General features: G+C 44.5%; 1 protein-coding gene across 1 annotated transcript in view; it reads left to right on the top strand.

The window, feature by feature from the left end:
- The window catches only part of IGF1R (insulin like growth factor 1 receptor), a 649,229-nt gene that overhangs the window by 95,660 nt on the left and 531,102 nt on the right, over positions 1–22,467 (top strand). Inside the window, exon 3 of the mRNA XM_069222768.1 lies at positions 13,019–13,570. Within this exon, the coding sequence (XP_069078869.1) occupies positions 13,019–13,570 (552 nt within the window). The remainder of the gene's footprint in view (positions 1–13,018; positions 13,571–22,467) is intronic.

Below are 22,467 nucleotides of genomic sequence, written 5' to 3'. Positions count from 1 at the left end.
GAAGTGAAGCTAGTGATTCTAAAACGCCTTCACACTTTATCAACTCTAATATTTCGATCACATTTACCTTTAATACACTTCAGTGAGGTTTCAGTGTTTTTCAAGAACCATTGTTGAAATACCAACTTGAGAAAGTCCACAGAGGTCTGCTACAGTTTCACTGATGTGTGTATCTCTATGTGTCTTTTGGATCCAAAAATACTTAGAACATTTCTATTGGCTGTGAGGTTTTAGATATCTATGCATATGAAACTCAGGTGTGTGAGCTTAAAACAAGCATTTGCAAAGCCAGTAAGTCTTGCTGTGTGCGACCTATTGGTGGCCTTGCTAATGTCTTTTAGCCATGTTGTACAGCAACATAGCTGCTGTTAAGCATGGCTACAAGTTAGTGGCATACAGTGGAATGGAGCACAGTAGAGTGACATACACTAGAGTGTCAAAGTGGAGCCGGGTGGAGTGGCGTAGACTGATTTTAGTATGAGGTAGCGTGGAGCGGCATAGAGCGAAGTAGAGTGGTACAGTTGTGGGTGTAAGTAACTAAAAAGTCAATGGAGATTTCAAGTAAGGTGAAAGCAACATAAATAAGAAGATATATATGCATGTGTTAAAAGTAGTAAGGCACTTTGCATGTCCAGGAATAATACCAACTAGTTCATAGTATTAATAAAAATGGTATGTTGCAAAAGCATGAGGAAGAACATCTGTACTTGATCCATAAACCAGGGAGGTGGTAACACAAAAAAGGGAAGCCTAAGGAGTCTAAGCAGTCTTTTTTTAAATTATTTTTATTAGATTTTTGCATCATACGCAAGAAATGCAACAACATAATGCAAAGTAATGCTGTATATAATGAGATAAATCTCATTATCTGTGCAGCATCATGACCACCAGTACAGACATTCCAGCCATACAATCTTGTGGAACTCATCTCCTGTTTAACCTGACCCTCTAAGACCCATCTGGAACTTTAAGCAGGCAGGCAGTAAGGGAGCCTGAAATGTCCATGGGCCTCGAGGTCATTGGTAATTATTTTACATATAATTCCAAATGTTCCCTGCAGTAGGCTATATCTGAAAGCCACTGCCTCAGTACATTTGCCCCAATACATTGCCACTCTTCTTTTTGCCAGTAACAGAGCCAATACTACAAGTTTATGATTGGCTTGTTGCAAGTCTTGTACTAGTCCGAGCAGACACACCCAGGGGTTGCACCCCAATGGCGTCTTTGCCATGTCTCTAGCTTGTAGCCAAAAGTGCCAGAAGGGAGAGCATAACCAGTCGAGATGCAGAATATTCCCATCTGGTGCTCCTCATCGCTAACAGTTCACACACCCGCAGACCATATTTAGACAGTTTGACAGGTGTATAATACATTTGCTGTAGATACTTAATTGAGAATTATGCAAATTACAATTGGACATGAGCATGCCCGTCCGTGTGCAACAAACGACCCAGTCCGCCTGTTCTATTGGCAAATCAAGTATTGCATTCCATTCAATTTCTCAAGTGCTGCTGCTGATTTGTTACTTTGTGCCACAGCATACAGTTTAGTAATAAGAACCCTCTTCTCTGCGAGGTGCTAATGAGTAAGGTTTGTAGTGCAGAAGGTGCTGGGGGTTCCCCGGGAAATTGAGTATATTTATAGCTGTTGTATGCCTGCCCATAGGCAATGGTATATGAATGTCAATATTGGGAGTATGCTGTTGCGCTTGTGAGGTGTCAGCAAGAGCAACTAAAGTCCCTCCGCGGTAAGCATCACCCATAGTTTTCAACGCTGCCTTGTCAAGTATGTCTAGTGCTCTAGTCTCCTGTGTGACCGATATGGGCTGGATGGAACTGACAGGGAAGTGCTGGAGCATAAAAAGGTTCATGTTTTGCTTGCACCTCAAGTGCTTGCCAAGCCCTCGTGGAGCAGTGAATGGTATTGATCTCCATTCTAAATAGACCTGCAGGTCTGTGTGGTAGGAGGGCTTTGAGCATGATGGGTTGGCATCATCATGTTCCACTGCAAGATGTGTTGTGTGTTTGTTGGGAAGATACCAGTAATGTATGAAGTGAGCTTGGGGACATAAATAATGTAATTTAAAGTCTGGCACACTAAAGCCCCTTTGCTCATATGAGAGTGTCAGTGTGTCCCAGCAGATCCTAGGTTCCTAGGTTGTTTCCCTGCCAATGCCGGTGTTGTATGTGCCCGGAGTGTTTTTTTTAATTCTTTTGCAAGACTATAGGAATATTAATAAATAGGTAGAGAAATGTGGGCAGCACTGCTATTTTCATGACCGTTGTTCTGTCTGCTAAAGACATTGGTAGCCTGGACTACCTGTACTTGTTCCTCTAATGTGAGACGGTTCTGCCATAATTATAGCGAATCAACAGTTCAGGATCCCTACAGATCCAAATTCCCAAATATTTAACAGCGCCTTTGCTCCATACAAAGAGAAATCGACCAGTTAATGCTCAGGCCAGAGTATCGCTCAAACCGAATGTATTCCTTGCACTAGATGTGTGGTAGGATTTCTGACTTATAAAACCATATCATCTGCATACAGGGACATACTAAGAAGAAGCCAGAATTATAATGCAGATCTGCATACCACTGATAGATCACGCATGCTGGTGATTCCAGAGTGATTGCAAATAATACCTGTGACAAAGGGCATCCCTGCCATGCTTCCCTCTGGATGAGCAGCACCTCGGACATGTTACCATTAGTACGCACCTCAGTGCGCAACTCAGTGGAATCAAAGGCTTTAGCTACATCCAGAAGGACTGCTGCCGCCTTCAGAGAAGGGTTCAGTTGATTTAATAATGCGAAGAGGGTGCGCAGATGGTGTGGTTGAGCGAGCTGGTAGGAAGCCTAACTTGTCCGGGAGTGCTAGACTAGAGAGAAGTGGTTGTAGCTTGGTCGCTAGTGTCTTGGTTAGAATCTATGCACTGTTATTGATTAGAGACTGCGGCCGATAATAATAATTAAGGCTTCCCTTAGAAAGGTGGGCAAAGTCTGTTTAGTGTATGCCTCTTCGTATACCGCATAGAGGTGAGGTGGCAGAATGTCAATAAACTCCTTGTGAAACTCACCCCTTGATCATCCATACCTGGAGCTTTACTATTGTGAAGCAAGTGTATGGCATCTTTGACTTCCTCAATTGTAATAGTCTGTACCAAATACTCTTGCTGTTCAGGGGACAGCCACGCCAGGGCCATGTCTCCCAGGTAGTCTTTCACCTCCGCTGGAGCAGAGTTTCAGGTACTATATAGGCATGTGCAGAGGTTTGTGAATTGGGACAGTATGGCAGACATTTTGAAATGTTCTGTGCCCTCAGGGGTGGTTGTTTTCACAATGTGCGCATGTGCCCAGGGCACCTTCAACTTGGTGGCCAGACTGCATCTGCACCCTCACGATATGGTGCTTAGACAAGTGGCGTAGTTCCTGTGATGCCATTTCATTAAAGGTTGTGATGTGCTCCTGAATGTCAGCAAGGGTAGCAGTGCGAGGGTTAGCTTCATAATCATGTTCAAGGGTCTGCTCTATAGTCTGCAACTGTGTGCATATTGCTTTCAAGACATCTGCCTGTGTGCCAATACAAATGCCCGATTGTGACCTTGAATTCCTCCCACAGTGTATCTGCGCAGTTCACAAAGCCAACATTCTTGTCAAAGTATTCAATAATAGGTGAACGAACGTATCTTGTAATACCTGATCCAGGAGTGCTGTTGGCTGGATTTTCTACTTGAAGTAAGTGGGGCATGAGTGGGAAATAAGATAACAAGTTTCAGTGGTGCTTGATCGGATAGCGTTCTGGGCAGATGCTGCAAGCACACACATCACTGGTCACCATACAATAATCTAGACAAGACTATGACCCATGTACAGAGGAGGAGAACGTATCCTCCTGTCAGGAGGGATTGTGAAGTCTACATGGGTTTACGATCCCCATATTTTTGTCATGCCAGTATGTTGAAGCTGACAGGTCATGCTCAGGATCTAAATAGGTGTTGTGGTCTCCATCCCATATAATGGCGGTCGGTTAAAGTGTGTGTATTTGGCACCAAAGCATCAGGTAGAAGTCGAGGTCATCTATGTTAGGTCCATATGTATTCACAAGCGTCACAGGGATGCCACAAAGGCTACCTATGCTATCACATACCGGCCCTGATCATCCACTACAAAATGAGTGATGGCAAATGGTATCCTCTTTTTCACCAAAATCATTACACCTTTGGAGAAGAAGGAGTAAGAAAGAAGAGGCTAGCTTACAAGCTCTCCAGTGGGCATCTATAGCGGGGCTCTGTTTGGCGTGTTAAGTGCGTCTCATGTAGGACTGCAATCTGTAGATTGTGGCCAAGTATGTGAAAACCTGACGAGTTTTACTGGGGTTTTTAGGCTCCTGTACATTCCAGGTCAAGAGAGATGTGTCCTGTGGTCGGGCCATCCTAATATATTGACAATAGTTGTGCTGTAGGTTATTTCAAGTGACATACGATACATAGAATTAGGATAGCATGTAGCAGCACGGTGATGGCAACATAACCAAGAAACAGATAACCCTCCTCCCCCACAAACCACCCACGTCAGCAACCTAACCCTGACAGTCAATTTCGCAATCTAAAAAGAAAAGATCCCTAAACGAGAACATGAAAGAATATTTCTTAAGAATCATAATTTTACCACTCAGTGAGAACATACGGGGCCCTCCCTCTTTGGGGCTGCCAGAGTCCCAGTTCCTCTACAGATGTCCCAAGGTGTCTAAGAGGGACAGCAGGATTAGTAATGTGTAGAGTCAGCGGCAGGATACACCGCAGAGGCAGGGCCAATGCCTTCCCTACCTGAGACCCACTGAGTGTAAGCCGAGACAGACTGCAGTTCAAATGTCCCCTTGTCGTTGTGCTCCTAAATGCAGCAGTGGCAGCAGAGTTTATATCGGGGATTAGTGCCGGATCCCAGAGCGCTCAATGACTGTCAGTCTCCCATTACCATCCCACGTTCTCCCGCTGTCCCTCAACGTAGGGTAATCTGCTCCATAGGCTTCGCTTGTCCCTCCCGAGGCCTCCGATCGTCATTGGCTCACCTTAAATCCCCACAAGCCCCCAGACTGGCAACGTCATATGCCACTTCAAGCTATGTCGGCGCCCAGCCCTTGTTGCACACTCACAGGCGGGTGTTCCAGGGCCACACAGGACAGTGTGTTAGTCTGCCTAGAGTTCCGGCTCCGTGGCCAAGTGATCTGCTGCACCGCTGTGGTCCCCTGACAGGCACCTCCTTAATGGGAGGGGCCACAGCGATGCTTCGCTTTCATGAATAACAGCAGTGCCTGGCCTAAGCATCCACTAGGATCGTTTCCTCTCCTGGTCACAGCTCTGTCCTTAAGTAACGACCCATGCAGCAGAACTGATGCAGGCCGCAATTGGCTTTGTGCCCTGCCCCAGGGCTTAAATTTGGGGTGATTAGGACCCGACCGCACACTTGCATTGAGGGCTCCTAACAATCCAGAGGTATTTATGCTAGTTGACAGGATTTTGATCGGATTGTGACCCCCAGCTGACAGAGCTACATTAGTGTGTGGCCATCTTGCTGTGGGCTCTCTAGCACGCCCTTAACCCCTTCGCTGCCAGGCCTTTTCCCCCTCCTGTGCCAGGCCTTTTTTTGGCTATTTGGGGCAGTTCGCGCTTAGGCCCGCATAACTTTTTGTCCACATAAGCTAGCCAAGCCAAATTTGCGTCCTTTTTTTCCCAACATCCTAGGGATTCTTGAGGTACCCAGACTTTGAGGTTCCCCTGAAGGAGGCCAAGAAATTAGCCAAAATACAGTGAAAATTTCGTTTTTTCCAAAAAATGGGAAAAAGTGGCTGCAGAAGAAGGCTTCTGTTTTTTTCCCTGGAAATGGCATCAACAAAGGGTTTGCAGTGCTAAAATCACCAGCTTCCCAGCTTTCAGGAACAGGCAGACTTGAATCAGAAAACCCAATTTTTCAACACAGATTTGGCATTTTACTGGGACATACCCCGTTTTTACACTTTTTTGTGCTTTCAGCCTCCTTCCAGTCAGTGACCGAAATGGGCGTGAAACCAATGCTGGATCCCAGAAACCTAAACATTTCTGAAAAGTAGACAAAATTCTGAATTCAGCAAGGGATCATTTGTGTAGATCCTACAAGGGTTTCCTACAGAAAATAACTGAAAAAGAAAAATATTGAAATTGAGGTGAAAATATCTGCAATTTTTCTCTACGTTTTACTCTGTAACTTTTTCCTGCAATGTCAGATTTTCGAAAGCAGTATACCGTTACGTCTGCTGGACTCCTCTGGTTGCGGGGTCGCTCCCCCTGCGTGACATTGGCGCCAAAAAAAAAATCCCCGGTGCCTAGTGGTTTCTGCCTCCTTCGGGGCAGATTGACCTAAAATCGGCCAATCTGCCCCCAAGGGAGCGACCCTTGCCTAATGGGTCGCTCCCCATCTCGAAAAACAAAACAAAAAAAAATTGCCCTGGCACCTAGAGGTTTCTGCCCCACTGGGGGCAGATCGGCCTAATAACAATAGGCCGATCTGCCCCCAGGGGGGGCAGAAAAGGCCTTCCAAAAAATGCCCCCCATTGGGAGCGACCCTTGCCCAAGGGGTCGCTCCCTTATGCCAGTTTCCACAACAAAAAAAAATCCCTGGTGTCTAGTGGGTGTTTCAAAAGCCGGATTGCAAGCAATCCAGTTTTTGAAACGCTCGGAGAGACTTCAAAGGTAAGGAAATACATTTCCTTCCCTTTGAAGCCTCTCCGGGCCTCCCCCACGTGATCAAAAGAGAAATGCTGAGCATTTCTCTTTCGATCGTGCTGGAAGCTGAGCTTCCAGCGCGATGGGGGGAGCCCTGTGACAAATCAGCGCGCGCTCGTGCGCTGACGTCACAGGGGGGATTGGGGGGGGTCGGGGGTGGAAGGGGAAGGGCTTCCCCTTCCATCCCTGCCTTGGGGGGGTGGGTGGGGAGCACAGGGGGGGAGCACTAGCGCTCCCCCCAGTTCCCGTGCCTTGGACGAGGTGACCTCATCCAAGGCACACAGGAACCGGTGCCTTGGACGAGGTCACCTCGTCCAAGGCACCCGACTGGTTAAGCAAAGCGATCATCAGATTGGAAATGAGTGATAACAAAAACAACCAATGGTATTCTGTGAGCAGGTTGTAAGCCCACTGAAAAGTAATTATTATGTCTCGCAGCTCAGGGCATGTGCTGTGTAGGGGACACCCAAAATGTTTCAAGCTGTGCTAATGACTACCTACCCAATTCTTCGGTAATATATTCAGTGAAGTATCATGTCTGGGCCTGCTGCTGGCAGTAGTCGCATGCCTGATTGAAGGCTTAGGCCTACACATGCTGTAGCCTGTAACTTACACTTTACATAGTGCTGGTACATGATGGTTCTGTTTTTCATTGTTGACAAAAATTGCTTTGATTTGGAGGTGTGTCTTTTTTAAAGGAATTACAATCCTCAAAATAGTCTTTCCCAGCTTCTGAGGGTCAGAAAGGCAGAGGTATACAGATGGAACATATCTTCACTCTGTAATTTGGAGATCCCACGTGGCATGATCAGTAGTCACATAATGAAATTGTTCTATGATGAGCAAATGGAGACATATCAGTTGAGTATGTTTACAATAGCCTTTCATTTCTTACTATCTGAACCTCCTTAAGTGCAGGAAATGGCAATTTCAGTACCTAAAAAATGCGAGATTCATTCTCACCTGGACAACAGTGCCTGAATCATTGCCAGATCTTCCACTACCTTTTTTTTTTTTTTTGTGGGACTTGGACTTCCCCTGAGTTTATTTACCCTCACTGGGGGAAAAAAAAAAAAAGAAAGAATCCAGATCGATATTTACAGGACCACTTGCTAGAGTAGAAGCGGCCTCTTCAAGGAGTTTTAGGTTTTCTTCGCATGCAGATTTACATGAACATTTCACTAAGGAGAATCATTTTGTGCATCACTTGCTACTACTGGAAATTATAGATTAAAAAGGGTAACTGATCTAATTTGGAGAACATGAGTGTGTGAATTGTGTTTGGCGGGTGTCTAAAAGGAGGGCAAAGCAAACTCGTCAGTTTCCTATGAATGTCACTATTTCGGCAACTTGCTTCTACCACTCGTGAACCTTTTTCTGTCTGCACTTTTTTTATTTCTATGTACTTAATTACATTTCTTACAAGTTTGCTTTGAAATTAAGAGTGGTTTTCATTGTATGCATACATCCCGCCTGTGTTCATTTCCTGTCAGTCTTTTTACATTAGATATGAGGAATGTCTACAGTTTTCAGAAGGAATGTATCCGGGTAAATTGCTTGTCTGTCTACTTTCTGATACTTTGTCAGTACGGTACACAATTTGTCCGAAATATATTTGTGTTATATCTTTGCAATCCTCTGTGGTACATATGCCCAGGCTGCTGTCCATTAGACGGAGGTAGACACGTTTCTGCATATGTTACTGTCCTGTATTATGTATGTTGGTTCTGTAACAGTCAGATTTGATTAATCCGTTATGCAGAAGTTAAACACAAGGTTTCAATTTCTGGTGGCAAGGATCTTATATGATTGATTTTTACTAATTGTTTTGTATACTTATGAGTCATTTTGCCTTTGTTCGGTGAGACACTGAATTGATGTCAGTTGTACTCCTTACATAGTGATGCTGTGAGAAGGAGAATGACTACGGCAATAGGCAATTTCATCGAGTCTTTTCCAAGTTTCAACATTTTCTGTTCATTAGTCTTGTTTCGCGCGTTATAAATTTCCACCAGGTAGAATTTCATCATTCTGTTTTATTATGAACCTCAGTTTTTATGTAGCACTTAATAGCCAACTTGTAAATGCTCCAGGTTTTGGTTTGTAAGGCATAATATATAAAAAGAGACAAATACGTAAAACGTTCTCCCATTTCCATCCCACCATTGCCCACAATTAAACCTGGCGTACTTTTCGATAAAGTAATAAAAAGTCCTCCTTCTCATAGTTAACCTGAAACGGGTGCTGAAAGTTTGTCTTGTACCTGACTTTCTACCTTACTCTTAGGTTTCAGAAGTTGTGGTTGTTCTGGTGAGTTTTCAAAAGGAGTTGCTTATGATCTTCATGGTGAGAAGGTTAGGCTGTGGATTCATTAGGCACCTTTGTTTTTATGTGTACGATTGCCTCCCTTGTGATTAGGCTGATAGCTTTGGGTGCAACTGACTTCAGGCTCCTAGTAGCCAAGTGAGTCTTTGTACATAGAAGACTTCCAGACAGCACAGCTGTCTGTTATGCTAAATACATCTTGGGCACACCCTTAAAGCTTTTCTGGGAATGCGTTCCACCCATTGCTTACCATTGGCTTTATATTTTGTAACTCATAGTTGCTTGCTTTTTATTTGCTAGTTTTATTTGTTTTAGATTTTTCATTATGCCTTTGTTCCTCCTGTGGAGTATATCCTGTTAACTGTATTCGTCCCCAAGTGCTTCCTTTCCGTAATGAGGCCTGTAAATTTTGTTCCTACCTTTTCACAGGTGCTGAGCATTCAAAGGCAGAGGTCAAGTGTCAGGCTCCGTCTCTTGGTGTTTACTTTTCTTTCTCTCACTTCAATGTGAGAGGATTTACCTGACACTCTTGCTGGGGTTGTGAAAGGAAAGGCTTTTTTCTAGCACACAGCAAAATTTAGATGTCTGTAAATGAATTGTGCAGATATTTCAGAATATGTCAGAATTAGGAAAGCGCAAATGAAGCACATTTGTTTTGTAATTCTGAAGTGTGATGGAAACAAATATTTTAATATGATCAAAAGGATCAGTACACTAAATGATGCCATTTTCACACATTGTCCTTTGGGCGTTGTGTGGTTTTACTAGTAAAAGTTTATGTCTGTGCAAATGCAATGGTGGTAATTTCAATTGGAAATGTGTTGTCCGTAATGGCCGTACACTACCACAGCATGCTTACTCCACATTAAGCTACCCCACTTTATATCAGTCTGTCATTTCGCTCAACGCCACTTCCCTCTGTACTGTGTCACTCCCCCTCTATGCTATCACTCCACCTCTATGCTGCCTCACTCCTCCTCTGTTATACCACTCCCCCTATATGCTATACCACTCCTCCCTCTATGCAAGGGCACTCCTTCGTTATGCTATGCCCTTCCCCCTCTTTTCCCTTCCCCCCTCTAAGCCCTTCCTCTCTACGCTGCCCCCCCTTTACCCTGCTCCCCTTTACACTGCCCCTTCTACCCCACTCTCCTCCACCCCACACCACTCCCTTTCTCTCTACTCCTCTGCCACGCCCCTCCGCTCCACATTACTTCCTTCTGTGCCATGCCACTTCACTCCCTTCTGCGCCATGTGCCGCACCATTACCCTCTGGGCCACTCCATTCATCTCTGCGCCATGAGCGCCACCACTCCCCTCTGTGCCATGCCAATATCCTCTATACCATGCCTCTTTGACACGCACCTCCACTCTTCTCCATTATATGCCCCTCCCCTCTAAGACACACCCCTTCACTGTGACCCACCTTTCAACTCTGACATACCTGTCTACTTTGCTCTGACATGCCCCTCCACTCTACTCAATGCTGACACGCCACTCGACTGACACGCCAATGCACTCTATCCCACTCTGCCTTGTGCCATGCCACTCTACCCCACTTCGCCCTTTGCAACCTTGCTCTACCCCATTCCATCCTAAGCCATGCTACTGTACCCCACTCCATCCTGTTATGCCACTCCTCTACGATATGCCACTCTGGGATACACCATTCTGCTCTACGATACAACACTCTGTTAAACGATAAGCCACTCTACTCTACACCACCCCATTCTTCAACACACCACTATATGCCACACAACTCTGCCATGCCACTGTATGCCACACCACTCTGCCATGTTACTCTGCTCTGCCACACCACTCTGTGCTACTCTACGCCACTCCCTGCCACTTCCCTCCCCTCTATGCCACACTACGCCGTGACACACTGCACCACTTCACTTATCTCCATTCTGACAGACTACTCTTCTCCACTGTATGCTACTCCAGTCTGCGACACTCCACTTTAGGACATGCCACTCCACTCTACATTCCACTTCACTCTACCTAACTCTACTTTACAAAGCTCCACTCCACTCCCTGCCACTCATCTCCACTCTACTCCACTCTACTCTGTGCCATGCCACTCAACTCCACTCTGTGCCACGCCACTCTCCGCCACTCCATTGTACGATATGCCACCCTCCGTCACTCCCCTCTATGGCACGACCTCCCCCCACGCCACTTTACTCCACTCTGCTTTATGCCATACTACTCCACTCCACAACACTATTCCACTCTGGGGCACACCACTCCACGTAATGCCATGCTACTTTGACAGTCTACTCCACTCTACTCTGACACTCAACTCTTTGAAACTCCCTTTAGGCCACTCCACTCTACTTCCTCCATTACACTCCACGCTGTTCCACTCCACTCGACAACAATTAATGCCACTTTGTGTTGCTATGCTCTACTCCACAGCAATCTATGCTACTACACTCTGACACAGTCACTCCACTCTACGCCATTCTTCAACGCTCAGCCACCCTCACGTAGGTCACTACCTTTTAGCCACGGTGAATAGCAGCCACTTTGGTGTAGAATGTGGTTAAACACATTGACAAAGCCAGTAGCTTATAAATAGGCGCGACCTGTTTGCTTTGCCAATGATTGTTTCCTTTATTGTTTGTGTTTCAGTTGTCCAAGTGAAACTTAAATGGCACTAAAGGATGGATAGCATATTTGGTTTGGGTATATGTGTGAGTTAGTTAAGTAGTAGTGTTCTTCCAAAGATATTGATAAATCTATTGCAAAGGATTGCTAGTAAGTTTAGATAAAAACGTGTTCTTAATTTAAAGGGGGACCTCTTAAAGTTGCCAGCTCCTAGTATTCCCTGTTAATTAGTGATTTCAGTTTAGTTGCATTTCTGTTGTTTGGAAATAAAAATGTCTGTACTTTTAGAAAATGGCTGTATTGACAATAAAGTGGAGAAGCTGTTTCTCCATCCTAGCCCTGAAGTCTGTTCTGCTGCTTCTTGTCTGAGCTGATTTTTTAGGTCCAGCGCACAAGCGCTTTGATGTGTTGTAATCTCTGTGGGCTTTTAACCACGCCCACCGCACGCCCATCACTATTGCTTGTTCATGTGCTTGCCTTTCAAAAATCCTTTGTTACCATTATTAAATGCTTTACGTTTGTCCCTCCTTGAAGCAGTTTTGATACCGCCTTGACCATTGACCCTGTTACATGGATAATTGCACGTTTGCCAATACATTTGACTGTGAGCTGACGTTTTCTATGGGTGAGCGCAAAGCACTCCGTCCATTCTGTAATCTCTCTTTGGGCTTCAAACCACACCCATGCCACGTCAGTCACTTACATTGGTTCGTCGGCTTGCCTTTTAAAATCTGCTTGCTTTCATTTGTGAAAGGCATGCATACTTCATGCCTTTTCCGGTGTGTAGCCCACCTACACAGCACCAGTAAAGTACTAAAAACATACGAGGCTCGATTTTCAGCCTGGGGTCCGGACTACTTTATCTGTTTATTTTTCACGCGCAATCTCGCTGCGTTTTCTTTTTGCTTTACAACGCTAGTAGCTCTAACTCAATACAAATGCGAGACCCGTTGCATTGAAAATGCTTGTCCTTTTTTGTCTCTTCTTCGCACTTATTCTCATGGCGGCAGTGGTGCTTTGAATCGTCTCGCCTATGTCAACTGTTTTAATTTTCATTTCATGGCAAGAAAAGTCCAGCTAAGAATTTACAACGCTAATAGCCCTAACTCGAGCAAACGCGAGACACATTGCATTGCGAATGCTTGTTAAATTTGTTATTGGAAAGGATTACTTTTTTTGTTCTTAGAATGTTTTGTAACACTTTTAGAGTTTAATAATTGAAAGGCTTGTTTTTCTTTGAAGTATTTGAATTTAACTGTCTTTATACCATACTATTTGTTGTCCTCATAAAACATTTAGCATCTTTTTATTTCCTTTTGTAGTTTGTTGGCCAGGCTATGACATCCGCAACAGTGTTGATGAGCTGAAGCGTTTGGAGAACTGTACTGTGATTGAGGGGTATCTGCAAATCCTGCTCATCTCCAATGCGAAACCAGACGATTTCCGCAACATCCGTTTCCCCAAACTCACTGTCATCACAGACTACCTACTTCTTTTTCGCGTCTCCGGCCTGGAAAGTCTCAGTGACCTCTTCCCGAACCTCACAGTCATCCGTGGGCGGGCTCTCTTCTACAACTATGCTCTTGTGATCTTTGAGATGACCAATCTCAAGGAGATAGGACTGCATAGTCTTCAGAGCATCCCCCGTGGGGGCCTCCGGATAGAGAAAAACTCGGATCTCTGTTACCTTTCCACAGTAGACTGGACTTTGATTTTGGATGCTGTGTATAACAACTATATGGTTGGGAATAAGCCACCAAAAGAATGTGGGGACCTGTGTCCTGGGGCAATGGAAGACAAGCCCCTGTGTGAGAAAACCTCCCTTAACAACGAGTACAGTCAGCGCTGCTGGTCCGCTAACCACTGCCAGAAAGGTAAGTGTCATGGAACATGTACAGAATACTGACTGTCTCCTCTGTCACTTATTTGTTCACCAGCATTCTTTTGAGAATTGTCTGCTCTTCCTTGGTTTTTTTACTTGCCCGCACAATGACCTAGTTTGGTACCATAAAGCTATCCAGTATGAACATGCGTGTAACTTCATTAATTCTGTAGTCTGAACATGTTGACATTATTGAAGTATTAACTGGCTCTTTTGAGGAATCCGATAGCCACTCTACAGTTGTGCATGCGTTGGTTCTATCCTATGTGTTGTATAAACTTATTGTTGAGAAAACCTGGGTAACACTGTGACCTTTCAAAAACAATGCAGAGATGGTGTAGCATAAGAAACAAAATGCTTAAGTCTCATAGCCATCTAAAAGGTTGCCTAAACGTTTCCGGCTTCAGAGAATATAGCTCATAACTTACAAATGATGTTTTTATTTGTCGGTGTGGATTTTCATTATATGCAAAGGTGATTTCCGCATAATCGGATGAACATTTTGAATCATGTTACAGAAGAGATGCTTCGAAGGAGATTCCATATTAATTGTCTGTTCTCGTAAAATGGCATATTTAAGTTTTTGCTGTTAAATGGTTTGCGCAGGCACTATAAATGCTCTGCTGCTCTATTAAGTGCATATGTATACAGAATCTTCTTGGCTGGTGTAGTGGACCCTCCTTTATGTCGTTTCCACAGCTCTGCATGCGCTGTGTAGGCCAACACAAATTAAGTCTAGTGAGATTTGCTGGGCTTATACCCTGTTAGCTGGAGTTCTAATTGGTAATTTGGAAAAATAAGTTTAGAAAATGTTTGTGCCTCTCCAGAGCTGTATTTCGGAAGTGTTGTTGTAAATGCAGTAACATTCTACTGCATAGCTGCTCCTGTCCAAGCTGGTAGTTTGAGCTCACCCTCCATTCCCACAAGTTTCCTCCAACAAGCTGAACTGCTGCTTGTGGTGGTGCAGAATAGTAACTTACACTTGTTGGGTTTCTTTGTTGATGAGAATGTGTATACTGTTCGAAGGAGAAGGAGGGCAGTGTCCTAAGTGATGAATAGATACTATATGTATAACGCATACCATGCAGATAGGCTTTGTGAAACTGGGGATTTCGGGGGCTCCCAGGCTTATGGGCAGTTCTCCATTTCTTCATTTTTTTCTTGTTGGTTTGTTCCGCGGTAAATGCCTCTTGATCTGTCCTTGGCTAGTCCTTCGGCTGAAGGACATCCAGTTGGACGGGAAAGTGTTGTGTGGGTCTTGTGTTTGTCAATGAGCGCCAGTCTATTTTTGTTTTCCCTTGTTGACCATGGACAGAGGAGGAGGCTGTGCTTCCTTAAATTTTAAAACGGAAACAATGCGCGAGTTTTTGCGTGGAAAGGGAACGTCAGAAGGTCGATCCCACACTTTGCGAATGTAATAAAAATACTTGTGGTGGCCTTTCCCACTGTCCTGAAGCGTTCAGTCCTACCTTTGTGCTTGCTGCATGGTTTATAGCTGCATTGTTGCAGAACTGCAGAATTTCTTCTGTAGCTTAGCACGTGGAACAATGAAAAACATCGATTTGTTCTTTTGTTTCCCCCCTCTTTATTTGTCGTGTCGCAGGCACGAGTTAAACGTTACAACATTCCTACTCGTGTTCAGCTGATTTCAACCCGAAGTCTCATTTCGGCCAGCCAGTTCATTTTTATTAATATCACTCTGTTGTTTACTGACCCCCAGAGTGAAATCCCACAAGTATAAGAACCCTGTTTCTGCTTTAAGACCGAGCGAAAGGCGGGGTGGAGGCCAGAATATTTTGGATTTTTTATTCTTCTTTAGCAAGCCTGTCAGCAAGACTGCTGGGTGAAAGTTGGGAGCTGATCTCTGCACAGCATTGTCAGTGGCTGTTACTCTCTTAAATTAAAGAGCGAATCTTTATACTGATAATTGGTAGTGGGTCTTGAATTCCCACTACGAGCTAATTCAAGGTGACTAGGGCAAAACAAATGTAACATTGTTTTCCTATTATTGGGCTGGTTTGTGACAGTTGACCACTGTTTATATATTTGTGAAAATTTTTAATAAAGAAATGTGATACAAGAAAAAAAAAATTAAGCCATAAACAAAGGCCCCTAAGACCTGCCATTTAGCATGCCGCGTGTCAGCAGACCTTATGGTCGCAGTCCATCCTCGCCAGCACTGGAGTGTAGGTAATGGAGACAAATGTTTCAGGTTGCTAAAAACGTTTTGGATGTCTTTAAAAGCAGCATTCTGTATATTCTACGGCAGTGGTTCCCAACCTGTGGTCCGGGGACCAGTAGGGGTCAGCGAAGCCTCTTCCGGGGGTCAGCGACTGCTTAGAAAATTAAATAATATTAACATATTAGGTCCCAGCAGTCAGTGTAGGGGGTCTCCTGATTCCAAAATTGATTCAATGGGGGTCCCTGGGTTCCAGTAATGATAAAGTGGCGGTCCACAGAAGTCAAAAGGTTGGGAACCACTGTTCTACGGCACCCAATCAAAAAAAAAATTTGTTGAATGTTGTACTTGTCAGTTGTCATTTGGGTTTTTGGTGAAATCCTGTAATAAACGTACTTTCACCATCATAGTAGCTGCTAAAAAGGCTGTATGTTATTTGAATTAGACCTGCTATTGTGGAGGGCAGTTAGTCTACTGTGGGTTGGTAATACTTTTGGGTGGAGTTTTGAGCAGTCTGAACAGATGTGTTTTTTTTTTTTTTTTTTTGTGTGTGTTTCTTAACAAGGATCAATCACTGATTGGGTTTCCTCAGTACCTGGGAATCTTCAGGAGCAGAGTCTGGGGAGATTGCAGTGCACAGCTTGGAATCTAATGCTGACATTTATGTTCGATGGCATGTGTGGCTGTAGATGCACATGCTTTGCATACTCCTGCCATCAAGTGTTGGGTCTGGATTTGTGCATGTTGTTTTTCTTCGAAGAAGTCTTTCCAGTCACAAGGTTGAGTGTTTTCTCTCTGCCTTCAGGTTTGGACGTGTGTGCTTCCGCTCAATGCTTTGACTCAATTTCGGTTTGATTCTCCTTTTCTTTTCTCTATCTTAGATGGTATTGTTATCATTTTGCGCTTTCTCCATCATCGCTCCCTCAGAAAACTCAGCCAGGTCGACTCCATTTCACTGTAGCCCCTCTGGGGCACTGCTGTTTGAGGCCTACTTTCGACTTTTTGCAGTTTTCTAAAAAAATGCTCTGCTGATAAAAGAATGCATGCCCTCTCAGTTCTGTTTGTGTTGTCACACGAAGAACCCACACACCAGTTAACATTCTGTGTGCAACTTGTGTCTGTCCCCGGACCACAAGGAGCCAGACTGCAACTTGTGTAAATCCTTCAGATCAGAAAGACACTCTGTGACTGCAGGGCTCTTCACCTGGAGATTTTTCACCGAGCCACGGGAGACATTCTCAGCATCATTGGTAAGGAACATGCTCAGGACCAGCCAACTGCTGAAGAGGAGGAGGCCTTCTCCCTCGATACCACCACAGCCCATAAAAAGGCCAACTCCTAAGCCTCTGGAGACACATCGGCCTTTAGATAAGAAGAGCAAGCACATAGACGCTGTGGTGAAAAGGGTTGCAAGCCAGGCTGTCAACCATTGGTGTATTACCCATTCCCAGGCTCTTTTAGCGAGGTATGATTAGAGCTCACTAGCACGAAGTGGAGGAATTGCTTCAGTACCTCCCAAAGGAGCACAGAAAAAGGGGTCAACAACTGGTAGCCGAGGGGCAAACTTATCACCAACAACTCCATGCGATTTGCCCTAGATGCATCAGACATTGCAGCACAGGGAATCAATACTAGTATTCTCCAGGGACGTCACGCTTGGCTCAGGACTTCTGGTTTCTAATCAGAAGTTCAACAGGCTGTTCTTAACATTCCTTTTGATAAAGAGCACTTGTTTGGTCCACAAGTAGACTCCACCGTGGAGAAATTTAAAAAGGATGCAAAGATCGCTAAGGCTACGGGGGCACTACAAACTCCTACTCCAATGGGGACCTTTCGTTGCCCAGCCTACCGTGGGGCCTATAAGTCTATCTCTGCAGAGACATCCACCTCACAACAAAAGCAGAAACAAAGTTCCTACACCAAAAGCTACTACCGTGCCTCATTTAGAGGCAGCAACAACAAGGGTAGCGGTAAGGGTGCCTCCCCTCGTGGAGCAACATCCTCTGCCATGCAATGACTACCCTCTCCTACCCCGACCACATAACACCTGTAAGGGGCAGATTGCAATTTTTACAGTGAGCGTGGCATTCTATCACCACAGACAAACAGGTACTGGCCATTATTCAACATGGCTAGTGTCTGGAGCGCATGACCACAAAGGCCAACATTCCACCTCACACTCACAGTTTAATGCAGGAACATCAAACACTACTCAAGCCTGAAGTCCAAGCCATTTTCCTCAAAGGGGCCATAGAACTTGTTCCTCTTCAGTATGAGGGCTCAGAACGTATACTCTCTGTACTTCCTGATCCCCAAGAAGGATGAGTCGTTAAGGCCAAACTTAGATCTCAGCCCCTTAAACAAATACATCCTATCAGAGCACTTCCACATGGGCACCTTAGAAGACGTCATCCCACTTCTTCAACAAGATGACTTTATGGGAACACTAGACCTAAAGCACGCCTGCTTCCACATAGCAAAACACCCAGCCCATCGTAGAGCCTTAAGATTTGTCATAGTGGGCAAACAATACAAGTTCAAAGTTCTTTCATTTGGGGTAACCATAGCACCTTGAGTGTTCACCAGATGCCTAGCAGTGGTCACAACTCATCTGCACAGACAAAATGTGCACATATTTCCTTTACGTGGACGACTGGCTTATCCAAAGCCAGCATTCACCAGTGCCAGCAACTAACTCGAATGACAATAGATAGTTTCCATAGCTAGGGGTTTACTATCTGCATCCCCAAGTCTCTCCTGCAACCATTACAGATTCAACCATATCTAGGAGCTGTCCTACACGCACAGTTAGGATTAACCTACCCCAATCCTGCAAGGATTCAAAACTTTCAAGCAACATTGCCCCAGTTTCACACAAACCAGCAACTCACAGTGAGATTGCTTATGCGTCTACTAGGGATGGTGGCTTCCTGCATTGCCATAGTTTCCCACACAAGGTACACATGTGCGTTACAGGAATGTCTAGCTTGTTAATGGTCTCAGTGTTAATAGAGGGACACACTTGCCGTTCTCTCCAGTGGTAGAATACAATCAATCTGTTAAAAGGGCAGCCTTTTACACTCACAACGGGCACATCAAATGATGGGGTGCAGGATCTTTGGGATGCTAGACACTGGAGTCCCCATATCAGCGACCTAAAGTTTCAAGCTGTTCACCTAGCATTAAAAACATTCCTTCATTTTGTCACTCACAAAGTTGTCCTAGTCCGGACAGAAAATATGACAGCCATGTATTACACCCAAAACTAGGAGGGACATGGTCTCCAAAACTGTCGCTCCTGTCTCAGACCATCTGGAAGTGGGCTGTGCATCACAACATTCACCTGTTCGTGGCATAACTTCCGGGAACAGATAACAACTCTGGAGACCTGCTCAGCAGGATGCTGCAACAAGTCCATGAACGGGAACTCCACCCACAAGTCCTCCTACCATACTTCTAAAAGTGGGGGTTCACTCAAGACCTTTTCACCACAGCAGAAAATTCAGAATGCCTAAATGTCATCCCCAGGTTTCCACACCAACTATCTAAGAGCAACGCACTCTGGATGAGTTTCTTAGGGCTATTTGCCTATGCTTTTCCATCTCTCACTCCATTTCTGGTTCGGAAGCTCATGCAAACGTCTCTCACAATGATCCCAGTAGCTCCCACTTGAGCACCTCAGTCTTGGTTCTCAACACTACTAGATCTCTCTGTAGTTCCACACAAGAAGCTCCCAAAAAGGCTGGACCTTCTCACTCAGAGTCATGGACAAATCAGACACTCAGACCACAAATCTCTCAACCTAGCGATTTGGCTCCTGAAGTCATAGAGTTTGACTACCTTAACCTACTATCAGACTGTATGGACATTCTTAAGGAAGCATGTAGACCCTTCTTTAGAGCCTGCTATGATGCAAAATGGAAATGTTTTGTTTGTCACTGCCATTCAAAACAAATGAACCCTTTCAAAGCCATGGTGCAAGACAAAGTCTGCTACCTACGTCTCTTACAAAAGGAAAAATGAGCGTACACTTTTATATGGTTACATCTTGCTGCAATAGCTGCTTACCTCCAAAATAGGTAGCACCTTTCTCTCTTCAAAATTCCAGACATCAAAGATTTTATGGAAGGACTCAAGCGAGTTATTCCACCAAGGGTTCCTCCTGCACCTTCTTTAAACCTTAATATCGTGCTTACAAGGTTCGTGGGTCCCGCATTTGAACCTCTGCACTCATACCCTCTCCAATTCCTGTCTTGGAAAGTGTTGTTTTTAGTTGTCATCACTTCACTTAAGAGTGTCAGTGAGCTCCAGGTTTTTTTTTTACCTTACAAGAACTTGTCCTCCAAATACACAGAGATACCGTAGTCCTTTGTACCAACCCTAAGTTCTTACCTAAGATAATAACCAAATTTAATCTCAACCAGTCCATTGATTTGCCAGCTTTAGTCCCTCACCAGATTCTGTTGCGGAAATAGCTCTTCATATGTTAAATGTTAAAAGAGCACTTAGTTCTTCATTGATATAACTTAAACTTTTAGGGAGATTAAACAACTTTTTATTGCCTTTTCACCACCACACACAGACAACCCTATATCCATGCCAGACCTACCCAGATGTATTATAAAATGTATTTACGCTTATTGTGCAAAATACCTTTACCTGTTCCTCCCAGAATGCACAATACTCTCAAAAGGGGCCAATCATAGATTTTTTTATTTTTTTTTATGAACTATTCCCATACCTGACATATGTAAGGCAGCTGCCTGGTGTACACGGCACACCTTCAGCAAACAATTTTGTGTTGATGTATTAGCATGCCAGCAAATCAGTGTAGGACAGGTAGTGCTACCTACCCTCTTTCAGAACACTGCAACACCCACAGGTTCGCCACCACTTCCTAGGAGAGACTGCTTTACAGTCTGTGCAGGGTATGTGTATCTACAGCCACACGTGCCGTTGAATGGAACATGTTACTTACCCTGTAAGCATCTGTTCATAGCATGTACTGCTTTAGATTCATTCACATGCACCCACCCTCCTTCCTGGGCACCTGTGGCTGTTGAAGTACTTTATATTTACTATTTATACATTCAGCCTGGTCATCGCATTACTTAGACATACTTTACACTCCTTTCTCACCCCCTGTGGTAAAGCAATTTAACAGTGAAGTCGATGCTCATATGCATTATTCCCGAGAGGAGGAACCACTGTTGAGTCCTTAGCCCTGGACAGACATGATCTCTATCCTTGATGTTGAAGAAGCAGCATTTAGAAACGCTGCTTGTGTTTCAGAGAGGATGCGGGCCTAAGGTTGAAACTGATTCTTTAACCTAGTGGGGGCGAGATCACTGTTTTGACAGATGGACTGAAGCTGTCTTTGGGAGTATGCCTAGCTCGGATAATGGGAACCCATCATAATCACCAGAGACACAGGCAGGGTGGAGACGGAAGGGGAGGGGAGTGAAGATCAGCAAGAAATCAGAGACCATAAATTATCACACGGTTCCTAAGTTGAAGGTCACTTCTGAATTGCTACCTATGAGCTTTCTTCTAAGAGAAGGACTACGTTTTTGAATGTATGAATAATAAAGCCCTAGCTCGTTGGTATAGTACTGTAAGCATTTTTTAAAGATTGGATATACCCTTTGCTGATGCAAAATCTCCTTTCTGAAGTACATAGTGCTAGGTATGAGTATTGGAACCAAGGTATCCAGGGCCATTACTTGCATGTTTAGGAGCACCTGCGTATAACGTGCAAACCCAGTCGAAGAAACGTAGGGGCCGTACAGGGTGCATGCCTCCCAGTGCTCCTAACTGTACCTGAACTCCATGTTAGGCAGGCATCTCTTGAGAAGCAAAGGACCAATCAGTGCTTTAAATGGAAATTTAGAAGTCCGGGTACTCGCTATTTAGAATGCCTGTTTGCTACTGAGAAGTGGTGGTATGCTACTCATTAAATGTATCAGTGCTGAAAAGTGCAGGTACTCCCCCCTCCACCGCCCAAGTGCAGGTACTCAGTACCGGGAAGTACCTGTCCATTTAAAGCATTGGGACCAATCGGATCTCTAGATGTATAATGCCCTTAGCCTCCCAAAGGATTAAGAACCAGTAAATATTGAAATGCAGTGGTTGACTTTGAGCTAAGGGTGGTCATACATTGCGACTGACCCAAGAGCTTTTAAGAGAGACGCTTTTGGTCAGCACTGACTTCAGCCATTCACAAACCAAATGTTTGAATGTAAGAAAAAGTGCTATAAACTCACATTCGACATTTATATCAGACTTTACCATCTCGGTGGGTGCTGCTTTTGAACATAAACAGAAAGTGTGTCATGGAATGAAGCAACACAGGTGAATCCACTAGTGAGCAGCCAACAGCTGGACTGCAGCGATGAGGAATTTATCGATGAGGCAGTGAGGTTAGTTTTAACCCCAAGCTAACAAAATTTCCCAGAGCTAACGTGGAGAGACCTACCGGAGATCAGCTCTGAGCCAATAAGTACACTGTTCGTTTTGGTTAACATTTGCTGCTGATTAAATCGCGCAGAGCGTTAAATGATTTCTTTGCTGTCTTCTGCTCCAAAAAACAGCCTCTCCGCATTGCTAGAAGTTTTCCCAGAATTGTGTTTTATTGTGGAAGTAGGAGACGATTTAATTAGCAGGTAGGATTAGCTGCCAAGCCACTTCGGCCACTCTATAGTCCATTATTG

This window comes from Pleurodeles waltl, chromosome 3_1 (assembly GCF_031143425.1).
Source record: "Pleurodeles waltl isolate 20211129_DDA chromosome 3_1, aPleWal1.hap1.20221129, whole genome shotgun sequence".
Classification (NCBI taxonomy): Eukaryota; Metazoa; Chordata; class Amphibia; order Caudata; family Salamandridae; genus Pleurodeles; species Pleurodeles waltl.
The sequence above is the reverse complement of the archived record's forward strand: the minus strand, read 5'-3'. Positions and strand labels throughout refer to the sequence as shown.